Raw genomic sequence first — 19900 nt, 5'->3', positions numbered from 1 at the left:
GAGCTTTGGTATTCCCAGCTACTCACTATAGAGAGTAGTGAGTTCTCTCTACTTTCTCAACAGAGTAAGTTCTCTGTCCATTCCTCCCCCAGCCCCAGCAGTGAATTTGGAAACAAGATTAAAAGGGCTAATTGCATCAAGAGCCTCCTGGGAGCATGTGACCCTGGACAAGTCATTTGATCTCAATTTCCCTGTTGTAAAGTGGGAATAAATCCGAAGGGACCCTGGTATGAAGAGTTAAGGAGGGAACACAAATGGAGCACTAACATTGAGACAAGAAGACAGCAGGGGACTTGTTTCATCCAATAACAAACATCCAAGGCCTACGGTGCCAGGGTCTATATGCTAGGGACTAGGGGACATTAATAAATAAGATGAACTTGGTCTCCTCATGTCTCCTGTAGGAGAAGTAGGGTGGCAGACACTAAATGAGAAGGGATAGTGTGGGGAGATGATTAAGGCAACTAGGTTGGAGGCCCAGTGCCACCATTCACCAGCTGGGTGGCCCTGGACTAGCTTAACTCTTTGTGCCTTGATTTCCCAACAGTAAAGTAAGCCATGAGCCCACTTCATAGGGTGGTAAGGATTCCATGAATTGACACATGGAAAAATACTTATGTTACCTGAAAACTCTTGGTGGGTGTGGAGCCACTAGACACAACCAAGCCAAAGAGAGGGAGAAGGAAAGATTTATTACTTACAGCAAGCAAGGAGATCTTTCCCAAAGCAGTGTCTCTCTGATCAGCAAAATTGGGGAAGTTTCAAGCTAAGGGTACATGCATTCTTGAAGGGGTTTGCCTGGTATATGAGTATTCATGAAGGGGCTTGAGCAGAAGAGATTCAACATAGAGTTGGGACAAAGGTCAACAGAGTTCAAGCTTTACTTGATTGAAGTCGGAAGGGTCAACACTATCATTCCATCCTCCACCTGGGTTGGGGCCATAGTTCCTGCAGAACTCAAAGATATGTATCAGATTGCTATGTATCCCTTGAGAAGGAACTTGGACTCTGTTTTATCATTGAACTATTTTTTCTTGACTGCTTTCCCTGTGTTCTTTCCTTAAGCTCGTTAATTAGTGAGACCTGTCACTGATAATCATTGTGGCCAGGCTAAGATCACAAAATGGCTTAGGAAAAAATGGCCTCTCAAAAAAAAAAAAAGGAATGGCCTCTCATGTCAAGAAGGCCATGCCTGATCTCCTTCTCTGGGGCCCCCCTACCCTACGTGCTTACACTTGTGGCATACACTATGTGCTCTGTTAGTACACATGTGGTCAGTATAATAAAAGGGGCTGCAGGATGCATAACAGGGCAAGAGATGATGTCCAGGCTGAGCTCCTTCAGCAAATGGGGTGGGCGTGGTCCTGAGGAGGAGAGGGCCCCAACAGGAGAGCAAGAGAAAAAGGTGAGGGGTGAAGACAGGGGTGTAAGATGAAGTGAAGCAGCCGATCAGTTGAAGGAGCTGGGACACTGGGGGTTACTGGTAAGAGTTTCAAGGGTCAGGTTTGCAGCTTTAAAGCGTTTGTTTCCTTTTGTATATATGGAAGCATGGCACACATTTGTCCTGTTCATCAATGTACCCCTAGCCCCTGGCACAGAGATAAGGATACTCCCTGACTGACCCTGCTACCTCGGGTTTCCAGCCCTACCAGCTCCCAGATGACTCAGGCCCTTTGCATTTGCTCCTTCTCTTCTTCCAAGCGTGGAGCCAGGGAGACTAGGGAGGACTGAAGTTAGATCCAGGCACGGGGGTGCCCACCTTCTTCCTAGCTACACAGTCCCTTTGTGACTCCGTCTGAGTTAGCTGTGCGGGGGTTTGAACTCAATTTCTGCTGCTGTCAACATTCAACCGTTAAGTGCTGCGACCTAGGTTCATAGTGTGTTCGCAGTACATTTCTTTTCTCTCTAAACATGATCTCTACTCCTCACCACCAGGGTGGGAGGGCATAACGGTGGAGCGGGTGTGGCTAGGAAAGGACTCAGGAAGCGAGGAGAAAGTCGGGGTTTTTATTTACAACACTATTTGCAAAGGGGCAGAGAGTCTGGTCCCCAACTCAGTGTTTACAGGATAGGAGAGCGGGAGGGTCCGCAGTCCTCTCTAACCTGTAACCGGCGCAAGGGTCCCAAGTAGCGGCGCAGAGTGACTCCGCCTGGAGGGCAGAGGGCACCCAACCAGACCAGCTTTGCGCACATGGGAGAGGAACTGCTTTTCCTGGGCGGGGTCAAACGAAGCCTACCCTCGGGCTTAGGAGCGCAGAACAGAATGAGGGCTGGAGGTGGGGGTGCATTTCTGCAAGTCCCGGGGATCAGAGCTCTGGAGGCGGGGGTGGAGAAAGTCCATTGCCCTGGCATCTCCAGGTGTGTGGGTGGGACTTACGTAGAGCCCAGCAGCCGCTCTAATGAGGGTGCCCCCCACCCACGCTCCTCTGAAGGGATGCGCTACATCTTCACCCTCCTTCCCGGCGGCGCCCAATCCCACCTTCGCTCGCGCTCCGGGAGCCTGTGGAGCCGCTGGGAGGCGTGGCCTACCGGCGGCCCGCCCCTTTGATGTGCTCCGACGCCGCTGTGATTGGACAACCGGTTGTGACGTGCGGAGACTGCGGTGGGCTCCGGTGCTGCAGCAGCCGCAGCGCCAGCCGCGGCTCCGGCTCCGGCTCCCGGGTATTTAAAGGGGACGCGGCGGCGGCCCGGGGGGATGGGGGGCAAGTGGAGGGGACGGCCCAGACGCACATCATCCACGGCCCCTCCGGACTGGAGGGACTAGTGAGAGCCGAAGCCCAGAAATCCGGGGGTGGATAAGACACCGCATCCCCTCCAATTCCCGTAAGCACCCCTTGCTCCATCCTGAGCCCAAATACCTCAGCTAGCCCGTGTCCCCCCACTCTTCACACTCCAAACTCAGCCGGGACAGACCTCTGCCGCCGCCGCTCCCCACGTGAGTCCTGGACTCGCCGAGGTAGGGGAAGGCTGGGGTCCCAGCGTGGGGTGGGGACTGCGCTGGGTCTGAAAGTGCTCCTTCACGCGCGTGTCCGTGGGGGAGTCGCTGGAGCAGAGGAATGAGTTCCTCTCCTACCCAAGGGACTAGGTGTCCGGCTGTCGCTCCATTCCCGACACAGACAAGGCGAAGGAATCCGTGCTTCCTTGCTCCCTGCCACCCACGAGTCCCCTGGGCTCCCGAACTGTCCGCCCTCCACCACCCGCCGCCGCCCCGCACTGGAGCGAAGCACCGGCCAGCTGGGGGTGTGCCAGAGTGCCTGCTTTCCAGCCACCTCTAAAAATATCTCTCCCCGGACTCCACCGGCAGCTGCCACCTCCTTGCCCACTGAAGATCCCCTCCTAGCTTGTCTACCCAGGCAGTGCAAACACAGAGGTGACTCCTGGTCCTATCTTTCTCACTGGCAGGAGAGCTCCAGGACGTCAACCCAGCTGTCAGGACAACAAGCTCACAACCCAGGGGAGTCTCCAGGGCAATAGAGGAAGTTCTGGCTGCAGTTTTCCCAAGAGGCAGCAGAGACCCTTGAGTTCTAGTTCTAATCCTGATTCTGATGCTGTGTGACCCAGGATGTTAGCTTGACCTCTCTGGGCTTTTGTTTTTCTTATTCACCGCTAGTGGTGAAGGAAGGGACCAAGGAAGAAACCATGGTGAAGTTGGGAATGCTGTCTGGGGGAGGGGGAGAATTCCAGCTTAGTGGTGGAAAGTGATTTCTAGTGATTGATACTAGGAGACCTAGTCTTGAGCAGAGGACTTGTTACTGTAGTATTTCTGGGATCCTTGCCCCTGCCACATCCTTATCCTGCAGTTTCTTGTGGAACACTGCCCTGTGGACTCCAATCATCCATTAATGGGAATTTTCAAACTTTGTTCCCCCACTCCAAAGGTGTCCTCACATCCTATTCCCACGGATATAATGTAACAGCACTTGTGTAAAAAGATGTAGGGGTGCGAGGGGCGGGTGTAGGGTGGGGGAAACACTGGTTTTAGGTAGAACTATAATATGGACTCCTTCCAGCCCAATGAAACCCTTCTCTCCTCTGCTCTAGCCTGCTGGAAAAGCTCAGAGGTCCTGTCCCCCTTTCCTCTGAGGGACTCTATTTGGTGACCACAAGAGGATTCAATCACTCAGGAGAAAGCTTCCAGAGGTGAGTGACCTCTCTGAATGTCCCAAGAGCCAGATTTCAGTGGGGCCTGGGGTGCCTCTGACTACTATGGGGTAGGGGTGGGTGTTGCAGCATGGCCTTCTCAATTTCGAAGGGAAGAAATCCAGGTTGTCTGGCTTTCTGCTCTGGGGACTAAAACAAACAAGGGCAACTCACCAACAATAAACGTTTTTCTAATTTCCCTGAATACTAATATTAATGAAAAGAACCTGACTTTTGCTGAGAAGTTTTGAACATGATTAAAAACAAGTAGACTATTCCACCAAATTAAAAAAAAAAAAAAAGAACCAAGGACAAAGCAATGAAAGCTGGTCTCTGGGTGATTCCTGGAGACCCTTTATCTTCACATCTGCCTGGCATGTGTCTGTCCATGTTTGCTTTTCCAAGGGGTGTGGCATCCTTTGACCTTTCCTCTTTGGACTCACCTGTCCCCTGGGGGACATGTAATATCAGCCAGGATTCTGGAAGGGTGAAAGTCCATCTAGATGGGACCTGGGGACAGCCCTCCCACCTCTAACCCCCCAAACATGCCCTTCCTTTACCTCACATGCCTCCCTCCCCTTCTCTCCCATCTTTTTGACCTGTGTCTCCTCTCCCAATCCCTTCCCTCTTGTTGCCCACTGCCCCATTCAGCTTTGCCCACAACTAGATTCCTAGACTACAAATTCTTAGGGAAAAGGCTGAAACCCCTATTCCATGTGTAGCCAGAGAGTGGGGACAGATGGGGTACCTCAAGATGGAGGGAGCCCTTCCTCTGACTGGTGCCCTGCTCCTGCGAAGTCCCTGTCTCTTTCTTGAGAAGCTGTTGCTTCTCCTTGCTGTCCTGGGATGGTCTGGGGAGAGTCACCTTGACAAAGTCAGAGGGGTACCCAGGGTCACTGACTCTCACCACCAGAGGGCAGCAGCCAGCCAGACCTTTGCTCCTTCCCCTGTCTAGTCTCCTGGCTCACAGTAGCAGTCCAGATGTGTCCCAGCTGCACCTAGTCTCTCATTTAAACCCAAGGTCGAGGGGAGCAACTGGGAGTTGTAGGTTTGAAGCAGCATTGGTGAAGCCCCCATGAAGCCAAATCCTGTCCCCAAAGTCACATAGCAAAATCTGGCAGAAATTTCAACCTGACTCCTGGCGGACTGCCAGTCTCTAGAAGCACCAGGGAGTGAGACAGTCCTAGATCACCTGTGGTACCCAAGGGTCCTAGCCCTCCAGCTGCAGTGGATGCCCAGCCCTGGGCATCTGCCTCTTTCCTTTTGAGGACAGAGGGCAGGCAAAGCTGTGGCCAGGTGTTCGTGAACCAGGCTTTGCCCCATGGAAACATCATAGCCTTGGGCAAGTTATTTAATCTCTGAGTTCTTTTCATCTGATGAATCCATGGACTTGTGATGAGCAAGGACAGAATATGAGTGAAGCTGATTTGTAAACCATGATGTACCATACACAAGAAAGGGGCAACCCTCCTTTTCTTGGCGGGGGTCGGGCGTGCAGTCCCGATCCGCGTAATGTACGGAGGTAGAGGGAACGGGCTCTGGCCCCCTCGGCGTCATGTCTTCGGTACCGGCGGCCAGCAGTCCGCCGGTTCTATCCTCAAGCGCCGGGACATAGAGCAAAAAAAAAGCAACAACAAAAAAAAAAGCAGCAAAAAAAAAAAAACATATAGAGAAAAAACACCGGTCTCAGACTCTGAGATCTGATTTTGAGATCTGTCTCTGCCATATACAGTGGGTGATGTTTGCACAAGTTGGTTACCCTTTCTAGGTCTTTAATAATATCTGTAACCTTTCCAGCATCATGAGGGATTGTTAAGAGGATGCCTAGCAAGGGCCTTGTGGTCCTTAGCTTATTTGATGGGCTGTTTTTACTGAGTGGTTCCTGGGGCTCAGGAGAGGAGATAGGATCAGGTGGATGTTAGTGGTGGAAAAAAAAGCCACCTGACTGGGCACCCTCACACAGACCTTGTATGGTTGTCAGGAGCTCTGGACCGACGGCTGGAGGCCAACAATCCCTACAGGTCGTGCTCAGAGTGATGTACTGACAATGAGCGGGTGTTTTCCAGTTGCTGGCCTCCGATGCCTGTCTAGGGTAAGTGGGTCCCTCCAGGGGTCTCTTAGGATGAGGCCTCAGCTCCATGTTCCCATCATGGGGTGGGAGGAGCCCTATCCAGCTTCTTTTAAGCCTGTTCTCACCTCTATTGCGCCTCCACTAATCCCTGGAAGCTTCCATCCCAAGCATGGGGCCCTGATGCTTTATATCCTCAACTCCAGGAATCCTGGGCCACTGAAACTCAGATAGATGTTGGTGAGACCAGAGAGTGACTGTAGGCATGAAGTTGAAGGGACAATTCTGTTAGGGAGGCAGATAGCCAAGTTGAAATCCCAACTCAGAAGTTAGGAGCCTTGGACTTCCATTTTACAGGATGTGCCAGGCCATAAACATCACAGGAATATTGGAAAGGGAGTTAGGAAGAAACCAGAAAGAGGACTGGTTTTGTCACAACTAATTGGGGTGGAAGGTCGAGAGGGAGAAAGACAGCACAGTGATACTCTGAAGCTGTGCAGTCTGCTTGCTGCCCCTCCATGGCAGGGGCAAGCTGCAGAGGGCTTCTGCTCTCCGCATGCTTGCCTTCACGCCCTCACCTTTGCCATGTTGCCCCGCATCCTCTCCCTTATCCCCCATTAACATGACCATCCCAAGGTCTTGACTTTCCGGAGCTCCCCACCCTGACTCTTCCTATCCCTTCTGCCCTGTGCTCCCCTAGCATGATGTCCTCCTGGCCCTCTTCTTCCCCACTCCTTCCTCATTCCCTCCATCCCAACCATCCCCGCACTACCTCTCCTTCTGCCTTCTCAGCCACTGCTGCTCTCTTTCCTCTTCCTTACCTATCTCCCAGGTATGTCGTGGCCTGGTGCGGGAGGCTCCTACTTCCCCAAGTCCCACAGCTTCTCCTGCTGCCCGCTTGCTTCGGACTCTGGCAGAAACCCCATCCGCTGACAAGTTCATCCCAGGGAATTGGCAAGTGATTAGTGATGAGCTGTCAGCACAGGGCCCTAAAACGCCCCAGAGAAGTTGTGTCCCATCCTTGGACCCCTGCCCAGTGCCACCTGGCTGGAAGCCACTCACAGAGCCTGCCTGGATTTTGGGTGGCCAGTCCACCTACCTGGTTCTTCCAAGAGCTAAAATCCAGTTCTCTGGCCAATGCTGAAGCCCAGACACCTCACTCTCCAGGCCTGGCACTGATTGCCCACATGCCTTGGGTAGTGCCAACAAGTCTTCCCTGGCTTCTACTGTCCACCACAGTCCTACAAGCCATTGGCTCTACATGGCTGAAAAGTGGAATGATGAATATGCTCCAGTTGAATGAATGAATGGTTTCCCTTGACTATGTTAGGGAAGAGGGAGTGGAGAGTCCCTCCCACCTTCCCTGTGTCCACCACCAACAAGGGGTCACTGGAAGTCTCTAGAATGGTCTAGTCCAGAAACCTTCCCAACGGAGTGACCCCTTGGAAGCTGCTCTTCCCTCTTCGACTCTCCCGAACCTCGGTTAAGCCCCCATGGCCCCAGATGAGAGTAGAAGGAAGGTGCCAAGGAAGCCCTTCAGGGTTCAGGAGGATGGTCCCCTGAGGATAAACCCCAGAGCAGTTAACACAGAAGTGGAAGAGGGTGGACAGGGAAGGCAGGGGTGGGGACGGCGGCGTTGCTTAACCAGCTTAACCAGCCTTGGGTCCTCCTCAGGTCTTGGATGTGCCAGCATCTCTGGCCGTGGCCCGCTAACCTGCCTCTCCCGGGCTGGCTCCTGCCGCGCCCCCTCTTGCTTGCTCCCTCCTCCTCCTGCTCTCTCCCCTGCTCCCAGGACGGCGGGATGGCTGTGCAGGGCTCGCCGCGCTTCCTCCTGACCTTCGACTTTGATGAGACTATCGTGGACGAAAACAGCGACGACTCGATTGTGCGCGCGGCGCCGGGCCAGCGGCTCCCGGAGAGCCTGCGTGCCACCTACCGCGAGGGCTTCTACAACGAGTACATGCAGCGCGTCTTCCAGTACCTGGGTGAGCAGGGCGTGCGGCCGCGAGACCTGCGCGCCGTCTACGAGTCCATCCCTTTGTCACCCGGCATGGGCGAACTGCTGCAGTTTGTGGCCAAGCAGGGTTCCTGCTTTGAGGTTATTCTCATCTCAGACGCCAACACCTTTGGCGTGGAGAGCGCGCTGCGCGCCGCTGGCCACCAAGGCCTGTTTCGCCGCATCTTCAGCAACCCTTCCGGGCCCGACGCTCGGGGGCTGCTGGCGCTAAGGCCGTTCCACTCACACAGCTGCGCGCGCTGCCCCGCCAACATGTGCAAGCACAAGGTGCTCAGCGACTACCTGCGCGAGCGGGCCCACGACGGCGTGCACTTCGAGCGCCTTTTCTACGTGGGCGACGGCGCCAACGACTTCTGTCCCATGGGGCTGCTGGCCGGTGGCGATGTGGCCTTCCCTCGCCGCGGCTACCCCATGCACCGCCTTATCCAGGAGGCACAGAAGGCTGAGCCCAGCTCCTTCCGCGCCAGCGTGGTACCCTGGGAAAATGCCACCGAAGTGCGCCTCCATCTGCAACAGGTGCTGAAGACGTGCTGAGGACGCGGCCTACAGGGGGCGCCCGGCGGGAAAGGGGCCGGGGACTGGGGACAGGGAAAGACAAACCTAGTTTTATTATTTCCTTTCCCTTTCGTTTTGGTGGGTCCCTCTGGGAATTTCCGGAATCCGGAACTCGTCCGTTTGGGGGCTGGAGGAGAGAGTTCGGAGCTGTCCCCATCTATGCAGTTAACCCAGCTTGGCTGTCTCCCCCAGGTCCACTGCAAGCGAATTCTGGAGTTTGGCCCCACCAGGGTGGTGCGCAGACCTAAGCAGGCAACAGTGTTTTCAAAAAACCTTGCCCTCTCCCAACTGGGAGGAAGGGGTTGCCTGGCAGGGTAGAGAAGGAACATCTCCCACTGTGTTGCATTAACTGTTGCCTTGGGCCGCATGACTTCCCTCCCGCAGACTTCCCGTCAGGGGGACCCAGGTCCTGAAATTCCTCCCCACGCCCCTTCAGCCCCAGACTCCCCGCGGAGAGATGGTGCTCTCCACCGACGCCAGTCTCGGGCCTAGGTCTTGCTTTACCTTCTGTGACCCTGCACTACACTCCTGCCTCCTCCCACCCACGCTGTCAGCGTTCCCACAGGAAGAAATGCCAGAAGGAACAATAGCCTCCTGGTGGTGGAATGAGGTAGCACACTGTCCAGGGCTTGGGTCCGGCCAGCCAGGGACCTCAGAGAACGCGACGACTTCTCCTCGCACTCCAGCCTCGTCTATGCAGCAAGAAACCAGGGACTTAACCAAAGTCGCCCCGCCGACTGGACCCTCTGAACCCCTCCCCTCCAGTATGGAACAGAAAGCCATGATGTTTTAAAGCAGAGCCAGTGAAACCCAACCCCCTCCTCTTTTGGTGTTTCAGAGCTATAAAGGCGGTAAAGGGGCAGAGGTGCCTGAGATCTCTCGCGCCGCAGTCTGAGGGATGAGGGTGAGATGATCTCTCAGAAAGCCCCACTTAAGTGAGGGAGCTGGACCCCACTCTTGGAGGAGTGTCCAGTTTGGGGAACCAAGACTGAATACATAAGGCAAGGAACAGGCAAAAGAGCAGGGTGCAGCCTGTCTTCACAGAGTGGCACAAAGGTCTCATGGAGAGAGCTCAAGCAGGGAGGAGATGGGAGATATTCCTGCTTAGGGCAGACAAAGGGACTCAATCAGCGGGAGCCTAAAAACCAGGTTACTTTTCAATCTTTCGGCACGCCCCGCCCCCCACCCTGCAGGGCAATCATCAAGAGGTCACCAGTTTTATTCCAAGTTGGCACTTGCAGCTGGAGACCCTGTCTTGCATGGTCCAAGGGCCCTCTGTGGATAAGATCACCAAACACCTTGGCTTCCAGTTCTTTCCTGTCTCTAGCAGGCTTCTGGCTACCTCTCCCAGGACTCCCTCCCACTGCAATGGGGGGAAGGGACAGACAACAGTTAAGAGCCCAGAGGTGTGCAAGCCCGGACCAGTCTTGGGTGAAGCTGGCTTTGGTGTGGGACTCAGGCTCACTCAAGGCAGTGCTTGAATCAGCATCACAGAGACCAGGCTGTCAGCTCATGGGCTCCACATAGTTCCCAGGGAAGAATCCAGACCCCTCGGAGCAGACACCCTCACACCATCCATCAGAGTAGCGGCGGGTAATGCAGATAACTGTGCCCTCAGAGAAGGAGAGCTCGTTGTCCTTCTGGCGGGTGTATGGGTACAGTGTCACCACTGGAGGGAGAGAGGGGAGGGTGCCGTGAGATGTGCCTCCTGCCGCACCCTGGGATGCTGGGGCCCACACACTGCACTCTAGGGAGCACCATGGGGACTGAGGCAGGAGATGCCTTCTACTAAGCCCTGGGCTCCTCCCCAGCTGAGCTAATACTCAATATCAGGCCAGCTGCTTTTCTGTGTGTGTGTGTGGGGGGGGGGAATAACAGGGTCACACCTTTGCAAATGGAAGGGAGAATGGCTCTGGGCTAGAAGAGTTGGGGGAAACCTGACCCCACGATCTGTTGCCCTTCAGTCCCAGGACTCAAGTACCTTTCTCCAAGTACGCATCAGGGACCCAGCTGGGCTCTTCGGACCCAAAGCCTGGTGGGGGCGGAGGTGGCAGCTCCAGATCATCTACATCCAGGGGTGGAGGAGGGGGCAGGTCAAGGGGCATGGGCAGCTCTGGGGCTGGGAGAGAAGCAGAAAGCCTGCAAGTGTGACACAGGCAACCCCCCATCCACTCCAAGAAACTTCACTGTTGGAGAGCAGGGCCCCGGGATCTACCCATTTGATGTACTCTGCCTGCAGCTCTTGTTCATCCTGCTCCTCCCACAGTGCCTCTAGCAGGTAGTAAGTGCTCAGTAAACTCAGCAATGTTGAACAGTGTAGGGTGATCAGACTCTGCCACTTGGCTGAGCAAGCCTTGAGCAAGTCACTTAATTTAACCTCACAGGCTCAGTTTCTTCATCTGTTGAATGGGAGTGTGAAGATCCTAAGCCATCAAATTTAAGAAAATGGATGAGAAATTTTGACTTGGTAAAAAGCAGAGGCTACATTATGTTAGCTTGTTTCCTCTGCTTTCTTCCTGTCACCCCTACCTTGGACAAAGTATTCACTGACATAGGCCCAGTTGGATTCAACTGGGGTGAGGTGGGGTGGGAAGAATGGAGAGGTGAGAAAACGACCCCAAACGTTGAGATAGGAAGAGGGGGCGGGGCTCCTTACCCGGTGGGGGCAGAGACAGTTTCTCCAACGAAGGGGGTAGCAGGAAGAAGTCAGGGGCAGCAGGTGGTGGGGGTGGGGGTGGGGGGGCTGCCTGTCCCTTGGTCATGGAGACCCCACCGACACCTTCGGCGCTGCTGAAGACCAGAGAGAAAGGGGATTTGCTGGGTTGGGGGACAACTTCCTAACTCAATACCCAAGCTGACCCCGCCCCTTCAATCACAAGCTCCGCCCTTGTGGTCCGCAGTTTTAATCCACCTTCATGCTGCTGCTGCTGCTGTTGCTAAGTCGCGTCAGTCGTGTCCGACTCTGTGCGACCCCATAGACGGCAGCCCACCAGGCTCCTCCGTCCCTGGGATTCTCCAGGCAAGAATACTGGAGTGGGTTGCCATTTCCTCCTCCAGTGCATGCAAGTGAAAGTGAAGTCGCTCAGTCGTGTCCGACTCTTAGCGACCTCACGGGCTGCAGCCTACCAGGCTCCTCCGTCCATGAGGTTTCCCAGGCAAGAGTACTGGAGTGAGGTGCCATTGCCTTCTCCGTCCCACCTTCATGAGCACCCCCCAACCTAAAACCTGTGCGGCTCACCCGGCCGAGGCCAGTGAGGAGGCAGAGGAGGCAGCAGAGAGTCTGCCGTCGGGCACCACGGGGGGCTGCACGGGCTCGGGGATCCGGGGCGCTCTCCTGAGGTGGGGAGATAGGAGGGGTGATGTCGAGGGAGAAGGCGTCAGGCCAGCAGAGGTTGGTTCGGGGAGAAGAGGCAGTTGTCGGAGGAGGAAGTTTGGCGCCTGGCTTGAAGGGGCGGGTGGTGGGGAGTAGTTTCTGGTTGGGGGGAGTGAGGGGGGGCAGGTTAGGATTGTGGGGAGACCTCACCCTAGGGTGGCGGAGGCGGGAGTAGCAGGCGCCTTGATGCTCTTACGAGACAAGGTCCCGGTGCGCGATAGCTGAGTGCTCAGATCCTGCGGGGGGAGCAGGGGGCGGGGGCTGACACACATAGGGTCCTGAAACAGCCCCCCTCCATCCCAGAGAGGAATGGGGGAGGGGCAGACGAGAACTGGGAGAGTGGAGAGGAGGGAGAGCAAGTTCCGACTTCCACTTCCCAGCCCGCTTTCCCACCCCACCCCCCTCAGTCTTGCTCTTGGCAGACCGGGCCTTAAATCTGCCATAGGCTCAGGCAGGCAGGGTCTGCAGGCCACTTCCTCTTGCAGGGCTTCAGCAGCTGAGCCCCACTCTCGCCCAAAGCCTCTGAGCGCTCAGCTTTGTGGGCTTTAACTCTGAGAAACCCCAACTCCAGCCCACAGCTGAGGAGGTAGAGGTTGAGGTAGAAACCTCCCACCTGTCATTTTCGCGGGCCTGAGGAACTGGCTTTGGGGAGTTCAGGGCAGAGAGGAGCAGAATGTACAGAGTGTTCAAGTGACAAGCTGTGAACTCATATGCAAGAGAGCACTTCAGTTGGTGATGGAGTTTTCCCAAGAATAAGTACATGAGGAATCATGTCCTCTGCTATGCTCCCCTAGGGACAAGAAAAAAGGGACTTGAACTCAGGTGTAAAGAATTTAGGTTGGATGAAAGGAAGAACTTACTGCTAAGAGGGCCTGGCGACTGAAGGAGGGAGTATGCTTTCTGTTTTGGGGGGAGATGTTGTGTTAAGGAAATCAAGGGGCCGTTTAGATACAGGACAGCAGCCAATCTAATCTGGAATGTTGAAGTGTGGGGTCAAGGAATGGATAAAATGGAATTAAGGGTGTGTCCTCTCTCACCTCGCAGAAGGAGGTGGGCTGTGAAGAAAATGCCAGTCTTCACCATGTCCTCATTTGAGTGCCTACATCCCCCACCCTCCCCACCCAACAGCAACTCTGGGTGACTGTTCAGCACAGTGACCTCAAACCTCCAGACAGAGGAAGTTGCTGTTCTCATGTGGCTGGGGAGCCATTCTCATGCACCCTGACATCCTCCTTCTCCGCTCTTCCCCTCCACACATGCACCCATCCTGTACCCACAAGTGCGTATGTGTGAGCCCAGATGGCATTCTCAGCAGTCATGTGATAAGGGTAAAGGTCAATTATTAAGAGAAAGGTCATGATGAATTTTTAAGGAAGAAGATGGGCCCCCTCTCCTATAAGGGGGGCCCCATGGAGCTGCAGAGCTACTTAGGGCAATGGCTTTAGGGAATGAAGAAGGAAAGGGGCTGCAGAGTGGGACAAGAACATGGTCCTGGAAGAGAACTGAGGGTCTAGAGAGAAGAGAGCCATGAGGCAGAAGAGGGTGGGGGGACTTCCCTGGCTGTCCAGTGGTTAGGGCTCTGCGCTTCCACTGCATGGGGCATGGACTGGGGAAACAAGATCCCCATGAGGTGTGGCCTTAAAAAAAGAGGGTGTGCTGTGGAGAAAGAGGAGGGGTCCCTCTCTCTACCTTGATCCCATGGCCAATGTCATCCAGGCAACTGAAGTTGAGGGGTCTCCTGTAGTAGGGTGTGAGGTGAGGCAGGCTCTCAGGGGCGATGATTTTCTGGCCAGGGGGCAGCCGCTGGACAGTGGCTAAGGTGCCGATCTCCCTTCGGGCCACTTTCTCCATATGCATGTTCACCATCTGTGTGACAGAGTTGGAGGTGACAGCGCTCTTTCCCTTAAGACTTTGGAGAGGGGGAGAGGCCATGGGCGGCAGTGAGGTGCAGAGAAAGAGTGAATTTTGTCCCTAAGGTCACACAGCATTTGGGTAAAGAGTTACCAGGAGAGGATAGAGCCACTTTGGAGCAAATTCCAGTGGAAGAGAACAAGGGTTATTATTAGCTGAGCAGCAACCAGAGGAAAAGAGAAAACACAGCATCCTTAAGGGGTGCTGGGAAGAGACTCGGCCAGCTTGGGAGCAGAGGGCGATAACGTGGAGGTGGCTGAGAATCGAGGCTGAACCAGCTCTCCCTCTTGGGGGACAATGTAAGCGAATCAACTTCTCTTGGAATGTTCTTTGGAGAAACCTACATCTCTGAGAGGGTGGGAACTTCAATCTGCTGGGGTGAGAGAAAAAGACACACTCACACTGAACGTGCAAGTGATGCACAGGCCAGGCTGATGTGTAGCTCTGTGCATGTGGTTTATGGGGTAATTCCTTAGCCAAGGACTCAGGAAGGAAGGAGGAGGGTGTATCTGCAAGATGGGGTGGGACACTGTGGCGGTGGCAGTGCTTCCAGGGCCGAGAATGACCTTGCCAAGCAAGCAGTCTGACTTTGGGATATTTATAAAGTCACCGCCCATGTTTAGATGAAAACAGCATCCGTTTGCCTCTTTTCTGTGCTATGTAGCCACTGTGATGGGGAGAGCTTGCTTTCTATCATGTAGGAAGGGATTCAGAAAGAGTTCTGCCATTAGGGAGTTCCTGGTCCAAAGGGGCAGCAAGGCCCACCCCTGAAACACAAGGAAGCTCAAAAAGCTTGGCAAGTGCCAACTTTCTGGGATAGAGGTGAGTGTTTGGAACGTAGAGGAAGGCAGGAAAGAACTTTTGCTGCAGAAGATGTCTGGGTGGGGCTGAGGCGAGCAGCCTTTCCCCAGCTCTTACCTGGCCCACTGCGCTCATGCGGGCTTCCACCTGCCTCAGGGCAGCCGCCTGGAGATCCAGCATACGCAGGGTGTGTCCAGCCAGGTTGCCCACCTGGTAGGCCACGCTGGCCAGGGCCTGGGTGGTGAAAGCCATGGTCTCCTCCAGTGCTTTTCGCTTGTCTGTGGCCTGAAATACACACAGCCCTGGCATGTTCCACTAGGTCCTTGGCTGGGTGGGCTGGGATGGGATAGGGTATGAAGAAGATGGGGGCTGAGTTGGGAGAAAGCGGTTACCATCAGATGTTTGAGGAGGTTTCTGTAATAATGATTCGGTAAGAAGGACTCAAGGGGTTTTAGGAAAGTGAATCTGCAGCCCTGGGGACTGGGTCCAAGGGGAGGTAAAGATATGCTTCTCAGATAGTCACACTGAGGATTAGCCCTACCACCCTCCTGAAGATAGTTTTTTTTTGGGGGGGGTGGTAAATGGTGAACAGTAGAAAGGAAAGAGGACGTCAACACTGGCTGGAAGAGATATTATTGGACTTGTAAACCAAACAACCAACCTCAGGCCCTCATCCCAGACCTTCTAGCCAGAATCCCCTGGGCATGAGGCCAATGAATCTGTACCTTTAAAAGCTCCTTAGGTGACTCCTGAGCTCCTGGCTTAGCTCTGGTCTACAAGGTAGTGTTTGGGAACCAATAATTTGGTCCATTTTATAGATAAGACACTGAAGCCCAGGAGGGGTAGAATAAAGCGACTTCTAACTGTAGCCTATATAGTGAAAGTGTTAGTTGCCCAGTAGTGTCCGACTCTTTGTGACCCCATGGACTGTAGCCCACCAGCCTTCTCTGTCTGTGGAATTTTCCAGGCAAGAATACTGGAGTGGGTTGCCATTCCCTTCTCCAGGAAATCTTCCTAACCCAGGGATCAAACCCAGGCCTCCCACATTGCAGGCAGATTCTTTACTGTCTGAGCCATCAGGGAAGTGTAGCCTATATAACCAGGGCCTATATTGGGTCTCACAAGGCTGGCTCCTATTTTTCTCCTCACCCTCATCCCCTTCCTTTCTTCTTCTCACTCATAGTCCTCCAGCCACATTGGCTATTGGGTCTCAGTTCCTGATCAAGCTAAGATTGCTTGTACCTCAGGGCCTTTGCACTTACTATACTTCAGGTCTTCAGAGACACTTGCCCTCACCACCCTAAGATCTCCCCTAGCCCGCCTCTGCATTGACTCTGTATTAGATTTACTGTTTTCTTCATAGGACTTAGTACTATCTGAAATTATTTATCTATATACTTTATTATCTATCCCCCCGTACACAGACACACACACTAGAATGTAAGCACTATGAGGGCAGGGAGCTCATCTGTTTTATTCTGTATCCTATCCTGGAATAGTTAGTGCCCCACATACAGTTGAAACTTGATGAATATGCATTTGTGAACTAATCAGTGGGTTGAATTCAAACCCAAACACTTGCTGAGCATCTTCCTACTGCATGCCAGGCACTATGCCCAGTGCTAGCTAGGGCCACACTCCCAGGCAGTGGTGGTGGGGTGGACAGGGAAGTGTCTGAAGACTGAAGAGGGTTTGCTTCTCTAGTCATTTGGTTCCCCAGGCAGCTTCCTCATCTCAGGTTGGGACACGAGGATAGAGGCCAATCCAGGGCAAGTCTGGGGAGAGGCCAGCAGACTGATCAGTAAGGCTGCACCCTGAGGTCTCCTTGTTAAGTGCCCTCAGTTGCTCCTCAGGGCTCGTAGTGGAGAACAGACATAGAACCTATCTAAGCAGGGTGCTCAAAGAGACCTGGGAGCATCCAGTGTAGCCCAAATGAAACTTGAACCAAAGGGCAGGCCCAGAACCTTCTGCCTCAGTTGCTTCTCCATGCCTTTTTGTTCCAAAAGAGGCTAAGAACTGCTTATTTGCATCCAATTTACATCTCACCAGCATACATAACTGAGTGCCTTGAAAAGGCAAAGAGATCAACCCAGAAAGAGTAACAGGTCTAATTCTAGTTCAACACTGTCCTTTAGTAGATGAGGAAATGAAGGCCCAGAATGGAGCAGCGACTACTCCTCTGTATTAGCTGGCCTCTCTTGTACTCGCCCCTCCCTGGACTGGCATGTGGAATTCATCACTGGATTTTTCCTGTCAGTCCAAACAGGAAACATGTCTGCTTGGGCCCAGCTCTGGGGGGACAGAGCCTGGATGCCTACCGACCCCTGGCTTTGGTCTTGACCCAAAGTCAGCTCTAGAGAAACAAAAGTCTGGGATCCATCTTCATGGCTGACTGCATATTTATCATGCAAATTACCCTGTCTACAAACTCAATGGACCCTGACAGAGAACTCTGCAGTTGACCCCAGCCTGTCTTCCCCGATTCCCCAAGGGTTTCCTGACACCTGCTTGAGATGGAGAGGGGGGAGTGTGAGGAAGCGGGGGAGGTCGTGGGAACCAGGTCTTATTTAAGACCAGTTTTGAGAGGTCATCCAAATCCTTCCTAGGCATTTGCTCCTCAGAAAATCCTCAGAGAAGTCAGGAAAGGTAACAGGTTCTGTGGTCTAGTAGTTAGTGTTCTGCATGAAGGAAGCTGAAATCCAAGGATTCTGACCTGGGTCAGGGCTTCTGATGCCCTGACTGTTTTTGCAAGGGCTGCTTCACCTCACTAGAATTAACTTTGAATATCTATATTTGTCTTTCATCCATATGATGAAAGGTGATGATGATGGTAACAGCTGCCATTTATCCTGCCCTTCTTAAGGGAGAAACACTGGGCTAAATGTGCTAATACATTACTACGTTTAACCCATGTGACCACTGTGATAAAAGGTATAAGAATCACAAGGGAAACTTGCCCCATGTCCAGGAGCTGGAAATTGGACTCAGGTCTTTCTGACCTCAAATTCTGTGTGCACACCGTGTGTGCAGATGAGAACCCATCCAGAAGTGCTTTGAGATGCGCAGAAGTTACTGAAGGAATGGGAAAGGGAGCCTCCATCCTAGTCCATAGGAGGAGCTTGCCTTCCAGTGCTGGGGGAATGTAGCTAGCTCACAAGCCACATTCCAGCTCAGCTGCAGTTACCACAATCAGTCACTCAATATATACAGCGGGGGTAGCATTTTCAACTAGAGGTTTGGGGGAGAATGCTCTGAAGTCAAAGTTGCTTGTTCAAATCCGGGTTCTACCATTAGCCTGGAGACCCTGGAAAAGTAAGTTAACCTTTCTGAAGCTCAGTCTCCTGACTCTGAAGTAGGAGTGGTCCTCACCTCACAGGCTGGGGTGAGGACTGAAGGGGGCAATGAAGGCAGTTCAGGTGCAAAGCACTTTAACTGCTGTTACCATTATCTCTCTTTAATCTGCCATTTTCTCATAAGCATTTTCTCCTTTTATTTTTATTTTTTTTCAACACTCACTCCTACAGAGCTGGGAGGTCCCAGTGCAAATAAACCGTCTTAAAATCATACAGCATGTCAGGGAGGGGAAGGCAGAGAGGAGAGGGTTCAGCTTCAGAAGTCAGGAAGGCTAGGCTGATGCCCAGCTCTGCCATTGCCAAGCGATGTGACCTTGGACAAGTCACTTTGCCTCCCTGAACTGCTGTCTCTTCATCTATGAAACAGGAATAATGACACTGTCTCACAAGGCCGTCCTCTTCTGTTCATCCAAGCACCTACTCTGGGTCCTGGGACAACCCCACAATTTAGAAAACTGTTCTAAAATGCCACTCTCCTTGCATTTTGCTGGTAGTCTGCTTCATGCAGTCATTTTGTCCATCCCCCTGCCTCTGAGTCAAACTTCATCTCTTTAACCCAACATAGTGTGACATCTCTCAGCTCTCCCTCAGATAGCAGGGACAGAGTTTTCTCTTGTCCATCTCAAGTTCAAGAAAATATTTGGGAAGTTCTTCTGAAGTCTCACCGAGAGCGAGCATGAACATGGAATGATGGCACCAACAGGTGTATGAAGACATGTCTTTAGACCTCTGGATCTGAGTGAGAGCCTCGGAAGGAGAGGAGCCTGGGGGTGAGGCCTATAGCAGGATGCGGTAGCACTGCCTTCCTCGGGCATCTCTGAGGCTCTGGGAAAGAGGAGTACAGGAGGGCCTGGGAGCACGAGTCAGCATTAGAATTTAAGGGTCTGGGATGAAGCCGACCTGGAGTGGATAGCTCAGCCAACGCCCAGGCCAAGCACCTGTCAGGATGGGCTCTGGGCCCCTGGAGGGGCTGGGGTGCCAGGGCTGCACCCGCTCTGCTTACCTGCAAGTAGTTGTCCTCACAGTAGTCCGCGACTCGCAGCAGAGAGCTGTGGTTGCCCCTCAGGGCCTCGCGGCCCGTGGGGATCTCAAACTCTTGCAGTTGCTGTAGCTCCGCCATGGCCCCTGGCCTCTGCCCGGCTCCCCAGGGAGCCTGCTGGTTTTGCACCTCACTCTGCCCTTGATTGGTTGCTCTGCCTTCCCTCCCTCTCATTGCTTTTGGTTTCCTCTGCGTGAGAGACCCAAACCTGCTAGCAAGGGGCAGGCATGCTCATGCGGGGACAAGAGAAAGTTAGTCCCCACTCCCTGGGCCTGTGCCACTCTGTCCCCTGCCCAGAAGAAGGGAGAAAAGGGGGGCCCCTTTGGGGGCCCAGCCCCCCAATCCCTCCTAGCAGAGGAAGCCAAGGTCGGGGCGGCTGTGATTGCTCCCTGGGCCTGAAGAGGAAGCTGCGGTGGGGGCTGGGGTGGGAGACAGGAGGAAGGGGGCTGGCCTGCTCTGGGAGGTGGAGATGGATTTTCCACTCATGGAAGGGGAGGAAAGGGCAGAGGGTGGGGGCTTCCTTGGGAAGCTCGGGATGAGTCACCAAGAGACAGGGGACTGGAGGGTGGAGAGGATATGGAGACGAGTCATGCTGGGGGCCCATAGGGCGGTGGTGCCGCAACAATGGAAAACAGCCGAGGCA

The 19900-nt window shown here is 53.7% G+C and overlaps 2 protein-coding genes and 1 non-coding gene across 39 annotated transcripts; 2 read left to right on the top strand and 1 right to left on the bottom strand.

Moving 5' to 3' along the window:
* Positions 1-2604: 2604 nt before the first annotated feature.
* On the top strand, positions 2605-9642 carry PHOSPHO1 (phosphoethanolamine/phosphocholine phosphatase 1). 33 transcript variants are annotated; one of them, XM_081582519.1, is made up of 8 exons: positions 2691-2823; positions 3403-3458; positions 4042-4140; positions 6122-6232; positions 7041-7162; positions 7883-8193; positions 8456-8741; positions 9273-9642. In XM_081582519.1, the coding sequence occupies exons 4-8, from the start codon at positions 6188-6190 to the stop codon at positions 9571-9573; spliced, it is 1065 nt and encodes a 354-aa protein (XP_081438645.1). In that variant the 5' UTR covers positions 2691-2823; positions 3403-3458; positions 4042-4140; positions 6122-6187; the 3' UTR covers positions 9574-9642. The 33 variants fall into 33 exon arrangements, with proteins under 33 accessions (XP_081438662.1, XP_081438675.1, XP_081438645.1 ...); XM_081582520.1 differs by having other exon boundaries at positions 3403-3642; XM_081582521.1 differs by having other exon boundaries at positions 2691-2956; positions 3403-3642.
* On the top strand, positions 5607-5755 carry LOC145543971 (small nucleolar RNA SNORA57). The gene has a single exon (XR_014081200.1). It is a non-coding gene; the product is annotated as a small nucleolar RNA SNORA57 (small nucleolar RNA).
* Positions 9643-9983: 341 nt separating the features above from the next.
* Positions 9984-19352, bottom strand: ABI3 (ABI family member 3). Of its 5 annotated transcripts, none has more exons than XM_081582553.1 (8): positions 19222-19352; positions 14983-15150; positions 13843-14019; positions 12304-12389; positions 12019-12114; positions 11437-11570; positions 10762-10899; positions 9984-10449 (listed from the first exon to the last, which is right to left on the bottom strand). In XM_081582553.1, the coding sequence occupies exons 1-8, from the start codon at positions 19336-19338 to the stop codon at positions 10286-10288; spliced, it is 1080 nt and encodes a 359-aa protein (XP_081438679.1). In that variant the 5' UTR covers positions 19339-19352; the 3' UTR covers positions 9984-10285. The 5 variants fall into 5 exon arrangements, with proteins under 5 accessions (XP_081438679.1, XP_081438682.1, XP_081438680.1 ...); XM_081582556.1 differs by having other exon boundaries at positions 10762-10845; XM_081582554.1 differs by having other exon boundaries at positions 11437-11567.
* Positions 19353-19900: the final 548 nt, after the last annotated feature.

This window comes from Giraffa tippelskirchi, chromosome 3 (genome assembly GCF_054371585.1).
Source record: "Giraffa tippelskirchi isolate mGirTip1 chromosome 3, T2T-mGirTip1v1.2.pri, whole genome shotgun sequence".
Taxonomy (NCBI): domain Eukaryota; kingdom Metazoa; phylum Chordata; class Mammalia; order Artiodactyla; family Giraffidae; genus Giraffa; species Giraffa tippelskirchi.
This window is presented reverse-complemented; position numbering and strand designations above follow the sequence as displayed.